This window comes from Syngnathus typhle, linkage group LG3 (assembly GCF_033458585.1).
Source record: "Syngnathus typhle isolate RoL2023-S1 ecotype Sweden linkage group LG3, RoL_Styp_1.0, whole genome shotgun sequence".
Lineage (NCBI taxonomy): Eukaryota > Metazoa > Chordata > Actinopteri > Syngnathiformes > Syngnathidae > Syngnathus > Syngnathus typhle.
In genome coordinates this window covers 13671383-13681452 of record NC_083740.1, presented here as the reverse complement: position 1 = coordinate 13681452, position 10070 = coordinate 13671383, and the positions used below count along the sequence as shown (strand labels likewise).

Sequence of the window (10070 nt, the reverse complement as noted above, 5' to 3'; positions counted from 1 at the left end):
TCCGTTTCCCGCTCGCTGTCCGTGAGCCTCTTTCCGCCTGTTCCTTTGTTCATCTTCCCTCTTCCCTTCAATAAACCCTGGTCCAAGCTGCATTTGGTCGCCCTGCTCCACTAACTCACTCCATGACATCACCCCGTTCTTGTATGTGTAAAACCTGCAGATAGGAGCGGGTTTAACGGATGTTCTTTGTTGCATCGTCTTGTCTTTGTTCTTTTGTTCACTTGTCTTGTCTGACTTCTTGGCAGTCAGTCAGAGAATAAAGATGTTTTTCTTCTGCCACAGTATTACAGTATGGTAAGTATAATAAGTATTTTAGACAAACCAAGACGATGGCTAGCAATTTAGCACATGCTATCACCGGAACTTGTTAACGGCGACGTCAGTCATGAGGAAGAGAATGACTGATATGAATAATGTCAGTGTGTTATTTGCTTATATTTGCACATATTTCTCACCGCAGAGTACTGGATTTTGAGATCTACACAATTATAGTTCACAGAATTATGGACATCAATTTTAGCTTTGCTGAGGGACTGTGTTTTCTATTTTATTATTGTTATTATTGTATTTTTATTAGACTATATTGCAAAAAACAGACATATTTAGATGAAAATGCAAACTTTGGATGAAGAGAAGCTGAGCAGAGAAAGAATATTTTACAGCCAATCACAGTGTGTATAAAATTACATTTGCTACTTGATTTCTAAATTTAGAAATTGTGCTTCAGCTTCTATGAACTACTTAATAAAACCAAGCCACCAATAATCTCATGAAATGCGGATGAATGAATATTGAACCTTGTAGTTTGATTTCAGAAGCAAAACATGATATCACAAATGTTTAGTGTTTTTAGTGTAGTAGTGTTGCACAAAGCATGTATTATTTACCCTAGATGAGGCCCATTTTCTTCACATATTATAGTGCAAATGCCATTTTGAAATTATCACAACACATTTAGTCAAAATCCCTTTGTTTGTGAGCATTGAATAAAATCTTTAACCCGCAGGCTCATTAGCATGGACTTTTTTCCACATTTGATATTGTCTTAAAAAAATAGTCATATTATTATTGATAATAATTTTCCAAAAGGGGTACAGTGTATAATATACACATGCACTATATCTACATAGAGAGATTCATATGATTATAACGCCTATAAAATAGTATGCAAAAGAAGCCCAAATGAGGAGAGACAGCGCTAAAAGCAGGACTTCCCTGATCCTCCATCATTTGCAGGGAGAGAAAAAGACATACGCGCGTGCACAGACAGCCTCCCACCTACACGCACAAGCACACTGTGCTGAGCGCTAGCAAGGAGCTTTGAGACGTTTCACCCGATACTGAGACAAAAGGAATCTAATCTGCAACAATGGAAGAAAACATGGATGAATCACAAAGCCAGAAAGGTAGGATATAAAGGAACTATGTTATTTAGTTTCATCTCATTATCTGTGTGCATTCTGGCATTCTTTCATTGTTCTGTTCACACATCCTTTCAAGTGGCTTTTTATATTGTAGGCAGACACACTATGCATGTGCTGCATCTAGAGGAAAAACACGATATTTACTGTATATGTATTGCTCATGGTCCAAAAAACATTTTTCAATATAATATTCACTCCCAGACTCATTGTTTCTCATTATTTACCAGTGAGCGCATTCATCGAGTGACTAGTCTTGCAGAACATACGGCCATATTCTGTTCTGGGTCTTTTGATGAATGGATAATGAAGCAGATTGGGGATGAGATGAAATGGCAGACGATGTTGTTTTGCTAAGGAAAGGCTGGATGGAGAGATGATATGGATGGAAGGAATTGTTGGATGGATGGGTGAATGAAGAACGTTTATGTAGAAAGGGGGAAAAACGTTAAAGTGGAGCAGTGATTGATGCCTCTATTGGGATTTTCTTTGTTAGCCTCTATTGTTGCCGCTTCACGCTTGTCTGAGCGCTTTTTTCCTCTCCTCTCTACATGTCTCCTGTTTTCGGCTGTCTGTGCCCCTCTCCCCTGCCTACCCTACAATTTTTCTCTATCTCATGAGAGCCCCGCGTTGTTGTTGTTGTTTTTTTTTTTTATCGGTGTGACCGTTTATCAGTTTTTAACTGGATTTGCCGGGATTGTCTGTCCATCACAATGTTGCTGCATTTTTACTGTCTCGCTCTCCCTGCTCCTCACCATCATTGCTTCCCCTCTCTACAACCGATCAACCATTTTGTGTTCTTATTATATTTTTTTAATTACATGCTTTATTTAGCTCATCATTAGTCCCTCTGAGTATTTCATTTTTCAATCATGTTTAGACGATAGCCGTGTTTTTACAGTATGTTATTTGTCGTCTGTCAAAATGGGCGTGTCCATTTTCTTCCTTGCATTCTGTGAAACATGCATACTCCAGGCACACAAATTGTACCAATGACACAAATCATTTTTGCTTTGAATAAGTATTACTATTTTAATTGCATTTAACATTACATTGAAATTCACTTCTGAATCCATAGAAACATTGTCATTTTCTTCCATGGTATTTTTTTAATTCATTTTTTTGTCTGGAAGATATTTGATTTGATCGATCGGATTTGCGGTTGGTATTTGATGCAAACATGTTTTTCATTGTAATTATCTTTTGTCCGTGCCGCTGTTTGTTCAGTCACTCTTCCCTGTCCTTGATATTATTCATTTTTGTCAAAATAGGAACAAGATTCAAACCTGATAATTAATATGTGGTTTGGCCTACGCCCACAAGACCCCCTTTCTCTTCCTGCAAGGCAGCCAGAATCATACTTAACAGCACAATAATTACACGCAGATGAGATTTAACGGCATCACGAGTATTTTTTTCGTAAAGAAAATAATTTGGGAGTAATTAGAATTTAATGAGAGTTTCAATCATTTGTGGTACCAGCCTAATAATGTTTGTCTTCATAGATTTTATGTTCCACCTGTTTTTATTATGATCTATTAAGGGTTAATAGATTATCTTTATGTCATTTAAAGTGGAGGAGGAAAATGTACAATCATAGCTACTGCATCTTCTAAAACAATTTCCAGTTATTTGTCTGTTGGAACCCCTATTCTGATGGGCTGTTACAACTTCAAGTGGACTGCGGGAGGGGGAAGATGTTCTTTTTCCCCTATACGTTGCCATTGCAAGTTGGAACACTCCCTTGTTTAGTATTCTTTTCATCTCCTCTAGATCATTTTGTTATCTTTCTGTAGTGTGACTGTCTGTGGACTCACTATTCTGTCATGTAATGTGTCTTCTATTGATCGTTTGAAAATGCGAGCAATAGAGCTATAAATAAGATTCATAATTAATACAATGGAGAATGACATTGTGGTGATTAACAAATTGCTTAATAGTTATTAGGATCATAAAATCAAGTAAACTATTTAACATATTAATAAATGCTGCAAAGGAGAGACCATCTATTAACTCCTGTTGTTTATCGGCACTGTGTCGAGGATTGATTAACTGAATGTAAATGAAAAAAAATTGACAAAATGTATTCAATCTGATCTGATTCAATGTTTTCATGGATATTAAAAATATTGATTAGGACTTGCATGTTGATGCGCCACACTTTCACGAGGAACAACTCATTCTGACATGCGCAGATCAACAAATTATACCGGAAATAGCAGTAGAAGAAGAAGCCATTGCGACTTGTGTGTCAGTAAAACATTGCTCCATCTATTTCCACTTTAAACGTTAGCATTATTCTGCGTATTTTCCCATCTACGCTGTTATGCTGAATTAACACTTCTTAATGGAGCTGCAATGTATCCTCCAGGACAATTCTTGCGTCTACCGAGTCTTTTGGTTGCTCTGCTTCTACTTGTCTATTTATTGTCCTAAAATCTGGGGTGCGCATTATACATGGGTACAATTTATTATTATTATTTTTTAATTATTTATTTATTTATTTATTTATTTTTAAGAAAATCATGGTACAACAAAACCAACAACAGGACTGACCGACAAAGTCGTGGAACAAAAAGACAGGGTGACATTACCAAAGACAGGCGCAGAAACCAAACAGACATCAAAAGACGGTGAGCGAGGGGCAGACAGGACTTAAATACAAAACACGTTACATTGATTGAGGTGACACAGGAAGGGAGGGGCGACGCGAACAGAAACTATGGCAACAAACGAAATAAAACTTGAAATCACCTTTCTTCTTGTTTGTTGTCAATCGCGCATCGCATTCAGCCCTCCTGCCCAACACACTTAGTCAGTAAAATTCATAATTGACGACACATCGTTTGATGCGATGGTGCAATCCAGGGGTGGGCAAACTACGGCCCGCGGGCCACATCCGGCCCACGGGACCGTTTAATCCGGCCCGCCAACCCTGAACAAAATTGTATTAAACTTTTTTTTTTTTTGGTCATTTTGCCTGCAATGACTGCGTTTTCCCAGTAGATGGCGAAGCGCTCGCCTGCGCATTTACTACCGGAAGCCGTGTCAGAAAGCTCGGTGCACACTCACAAGTGCGTGTACGTACTCAGTAGTACGGACTTGGCGCACTCTCGCTCTATTCGTATCAGTCCCGAATTTAGAGCGTGGGCTTTGACGACAGCATTCTTATAATTCGCGCGCTGAGCTTTCAGATGCAGTTTTGCGCTACAGCCACCCACAAACCTTCCCCTGGAATCCTTCCATTAAAATGAGTGGCCCGAAAAAAAGAAGTGAGTGCCGAATGTTAAAAAAGAGTGGCCAATTTGGCTCGACGTACGCGACGTGACGTTCAGCCACATGAACGTCAACATCAACCCGTCACAGATCAAGGTAAACGGACCAACACCTCGGATCTCGCCTAAGAATTGCCACAACAAATTTTACTCCATACTATGACGCACTAGCAAAAAACGGACACCAACAACACTGTTCCCACTGAAAATGAACGGGAGGCTCTCAAGTTTATTGTAAAAAAATGCATTTTGAATATGATTTGTACACATAGCAGGGATTGAAACTAGCGACCATTCTCATTTTCAAACAATGCAGATGCTCAAGGACATTGATGCACCACCTATTTGCGACTAATCTTAACCTGTAAAATTCTTAAGGCTTACTTTAAGGAAGTGTTTCCCGTTTCCTCACCTCTGTTACCAGGTGTTTGCGAGTTAAAACTCTGCTCTGATTTTCAGATACCCCTCACCGTGTTGCTGTTTTGATTACTTTATTTGGATGTATGCTTTCACCGATTCTTCAAGATGATGTATTTGGTCAGAATGTTTGCCGTTTGATGTGATCTCATAAGATAAACATCTTTCATTAATCTGACCTGCAGGCATTGAAGTGATAGGAGATTGTTATTCATAATAACAGTGTCGTATTTTATGAGAATCACTGATAGCAGTTTTTTAGTGAATTATTATTTTTTTAATGCATAAATGCATTTGTTTTCAAAAAACTTGTTTGGAATATCCATGCTTTACTACCTACTAAAGGCCAAGATCTTTTATGCAATGACCTTTACAGGTCGCTTATATGACTTCACACAACGCCTACGTCCATCTGCTCCTGGTCCGGCCCTCCGGTCCAAATTTAGAACCCAGTTCGGCCCGCGAGTCAAAATAATTGCCCACCCCTGGTGCAATCCTTGATGGTGTGTTATTGTCAAATATTGTTTGTTTTTTAATCTCCATCGCGGACCGGACGTCATACGGAGGCAGTATGACTGCGCATGCGCACTATGGATCCGATGCGCAGAACGGATGCGCAAGACACGTCAGCTATATAAAGAGCGAGAGTTGTTTTCTTCCTATTAGTTTCAATTCACAGTTTAATTAGCAGTTTCAATCAGCAAATAACAAAATGCATATTACAGGTAATATTTTATTTCACAACACTTTGCCTTGTTCCTTTCGTCTCTGCTGTTCACTTCAAACACGCTCCATACGACCGCAATGCTCTCGTATCAGACGCTTGCTCGATCACCTGCTCGTTTGCTGTCACAATGTACCCTACACAAATCCGAAACATTTGTTGCGGCTCCGAGTCACGACGAGGGGCAAGTTTTGGTTTCCAAGGGTGTTTTTATTCCTCTTCAACATCTCTCCCATACAGAGCCGCCTTTTTCACGTTCGCACGCCTTTTTCACATGTCCGCACTGATCGCGGTGGTGCCTTTACGGGCAGTCGGAGAAATCAACGCCAACAAAAAAATTTACATCCAGCCTAGTTAAGACCATACCAAAGACTATAAAAATGGGACCCATTGCCTCCCTGCGTGTGTGACGATCATTGGGACTTAAAAAAAAATTAAAAAATAAATAAATAAATAAATTTAAAAAAAATTGGGTGCGTATTATACATGGGTACAGGCTTTTTTCCAGCATCAACATGCCATTTTTAGGGTGCGTATTATACTTGGGGGCGCATTATACACGGAAAAAAACGGTAAGTGTTTTTATGTACGCTGAACCACCCCTCTTGTTTGAAATAAAATCATAATCTGAATTGTCTTGATCCGATCAGAATATTCAGAATGGGTGTGTGTTAATTTTTATTCCGATCGGGCTTCTAACCTGAATAAATGCGCATCCATGTAAACGTAGCCAATGAGTAAAGTCCCTAGTGGCGAACAATTGCGTTTTTTTTTCTAAAGGAACGAATACTGTTTTCATGTCAGAGTTCGTCAGGGTTTGTTCAAGGTCGCAAATCTTCGCCAGATGTTTGCCAACTGTTTGAGTAATTTTTCTTGTTGCGAGGAAATCTTTTACATGTGCAGGCGACCGTCTGGCGACCAAATGTTTTGGCTCAAAAAATGCCTTAAACCATTCAAGAACAGGATATTGTGCAAGAAGGCTCCTTGTCCAGATGGGTTTCCACGTCCTTTACTGAATGTCTGCGCTGATCGCGCCAATGTTCACTCAGTCACTGTGAACACTGTAAAGGTTTCTCTGGAACAGAATGAATTACCACTCACTTGAACTGCTCCAACTTTGTCACTGTTCTCCAGAAACGTGGCAGTTGGCACTAAATGCTTACAGGTCTGTCAATCTGACATCTGTGGTCATAATGTCCTTTAAGTACCTTGTTTAGACCACCTCAAGAGCATCTGACCACCATGTTGGATTCTTTGCCGTTTGGCAACAGGGCAAATAGCTCACTGGCTGATGCAGTCAACATGGGGCAGCACTTCTTTCCAACACTTTGACAATGCATTTCAAACCATCATCCTTGAAGTTCTCCATTCTCTACTTGCCACTGAATTAACAACTTCTTAACAGGCGTGTCAATGTGTCTATGGAAAACTCACCCACATGCACCATCAACACCAGTCCTCTTTTCACTCTTATTTGTTCTCTATATAAGAGTGTACCTCAGTGCTTCCAGCTTTAAACAGATGTCACTTAAGTTATTGTCTGCTTCAATGATGGAATTAAGTGTATCATATCAAAAGTAACTGGAGAGGCTGGTGCACTCGTGCAACCTGCACAACCTGGAGCTGAACATGCTCAAGACGCAAGAAGTTGTGGACTGGAGGAGACATCTTTCACAAAGCCTGCTCTTCACATTGTCCAAATTATCTGTGTGAACAGTCAAAACTGTCAAGTTTCAGGAAACTACAATCTCTGTGCACTGAAAATGGGAGTCCAGCAGAGGAAGTTCTTTCTGCTGCCACTTGGGAAATCTACCAGAGCAGTTGTGGAGACAGTCATTGAAGCAGTTATGTGTTCACTTATCACAGTCTAATTTGATACTACTCAAAATGATTGTGCTTTGCATTATTTGGTAGCAGTGGGTCTATGGCAAAGCATCTCCATAGAGCAAACTCAGAATATGGTGATGTCCATTGAGTCTAGATTTTTGGTTTACATATCCTCCATAGTTTAATCACCCAATGAACAAACATAAAACAGGTCAGACATGTCATGTTGCTGGAAAACCAAAAGTGGAAGACATTAACGACCTAACGCCACTCTGTCTAGGGATTTTCGGAATAATCAAGAATGAGTTGTGGCATATGATGGTGCCAGAAAGGCTGCTGCTCTTTACAGGAAACAGCGAGTGGTCATTTCACTTGTAGAAAAGTAATTCCACGATTTCTTTAGTCTGTACAAGTGTTCAATTAAGTCTGAAGGAAAGCTGACAAGAGACTGAAAATAGACCTTGTATATATAAGCCTCGTATCCATTTCATTATTATGACCACTAATAGAGAAGAATTTAATGGAGAGAAGAAGTAGTCGATTTATATCGACTTAGCACACTCATAGCGGGAGCGCGTTAGTAGAGTGGTGTGAGAGCGAGAACAAAATACAAGAGGGGGAAACCGAATGCATCTGATTGTTGGAGACAGGCTGGCAAAGCACCAAATTTTTTTCAGGTTGATATATCTTCTTCTCTGCATATGAGTGGTTTGGCTCATGTGTTATGTTCATGCACACAACAGTATGTACAACAACAGTGAACATGGAATTTGCCTTCAGAGAATGAAATCAGAAGAATACCAAACCTACAGTGAAGCATGATGGTGCAGCATCATGCCATAACGTCAAAATCGCAATTTTCATTTGAAGGTGTCCCTGCTTTCAACATAAAAATTGCCATATATTCATTCTGGTGCCAGGGCAGGGCTAGTTTTATGTGTTTCAGCTCAGTGGCCTAGTGGTAGAGTGTCCGCCCTGAGACTGGAAGGTTGTGGATTCAAACCACCGGCCGGGTTATACCAAAGACTATAAAAATGGGACCCATTGCCTCCCTGCTTGGCACTCAGCATTAAGGGTTGGAATTGGGGGGTTAGATCACCAAATGATTCCTGAGTGCGGCACCGCTGCTGTTCACTGCTCCCCTCTCCCCCAGGGGATGGGTCAAAATCACACGGGGATGGGTTAAATGCAGAGGACAAATTTCACCACACCCAGATGTGTGTGTGACAACGCTTATTGAGACTTTTGACTAACTTTTTTTTTAGTCCTGCGCATTATTAGACGTCCTGGCAGATTGAGAGCAATTTGTATTACACTTGCTCTGCTGGCTAATTTGGTGAGAAAAAGCAGTCTAATTGGTAGCGCAGGTGGTGTATTTTCTTGAGGGGCAAGCAGACAGTTTTGTCGCTTTGCGTACTTGTGTGGTGGATGCCATCGTATTTCATCCAGAGATATGACAAGAGTGTGGCAAAACCCCTCTGAATCATTCTAGAAATGAATTCATTGAACAAATTAGCCCCATAACGACAGCGCAACACAGCTATTGTGAAGGGGGGACAGAAGTGGGTGCAAGGCGGTCTCCAATTGGCCACATCCCATGTGCATTGGGCTACATTATTTGCAAGGGGAGATCTTGCAGTTTACCGATATAAACACAATTTTTTGCACAGACCGCAGCAAGTCTGTTTTCGCTTCTGTAATGTAAATCCCTGTGTGCACTTAGACTTTGATCATTTTCATGAGGAGATCCACGATAATTGCCCGTGAGTCTGCTACGTCCCATCCCAAATGCCCTCTTCTGTCCATTCCTAGCTGTACAATGTCCAGGAAAATACTAAAAAAAAAAACCTCCACCAATGTGGACAGTTAGACTGTGTTTTGCTTTAGAATTGAGCACAATAATAGGGCCCATGATCTCAATTGTTTATATTTACCGTAATTTTCCATGTATAATACGCCCCCATGCATAATACGCACCCTAAAAATGGCATGTCGATGCTGGAAAAAAGCCTCTACCCATGTAAAATACGCACCCAAATTTTGACTCTTACTTAAGTCCGTAAACGTAAAATTATTTCAGAAAAAAGATCATCTTTGGGAACAACCGGATGTTATTCTGCCGGTCAGTATCACTACGCATGCGCAAGCAAACTCGATAGCGAAGAAATGTTTCGGATTTGTGTAGGGTACATTGTGACAGCAAACGACCAGGTGATCGAGCAAGCGTCTGATACGAGAGCATTGTGTTCGTATGGAGCGTGTTTGAAGTGAACAGCAGAGAAGAAAGGAACAAGGCAAAGTGTTGTGAAATAAAATATTACCTGTAATACGCATTTAGGTAGAGAACTGAACTCTCGCTCTTCATATAGCTGACGTGTCTGCGCATCTGTAATGGCGGCCTCCGTA

At 40.4% G+C, this 10070-nt stretch overlaps 1 protein-coding gene across 1 annotated transcript in view; it reads left to right on the top strand.

Moving 5' to 3' along the window:
• Window positions 1–1281: 1281 nt before the first annotated feature.
• Window positions 1282–10070, top strand: part of LOC133151992 (neuronal membrane glycoprotein M6-a-like) — a 29104-nt gene continuing 20315 nt past the window's right edge. The window contains exon 1 of the mRNA XM_061275451.1: window positions 1282–1406. Coding sequence (XP_061131435.1) covers window positions 1370–1406 — 37 coding nt within the window. The 5' untranslated portion in view covers window positions 1282–1369. The remainder of the gene's footprint in view (window positions 1407–10070) is intronic.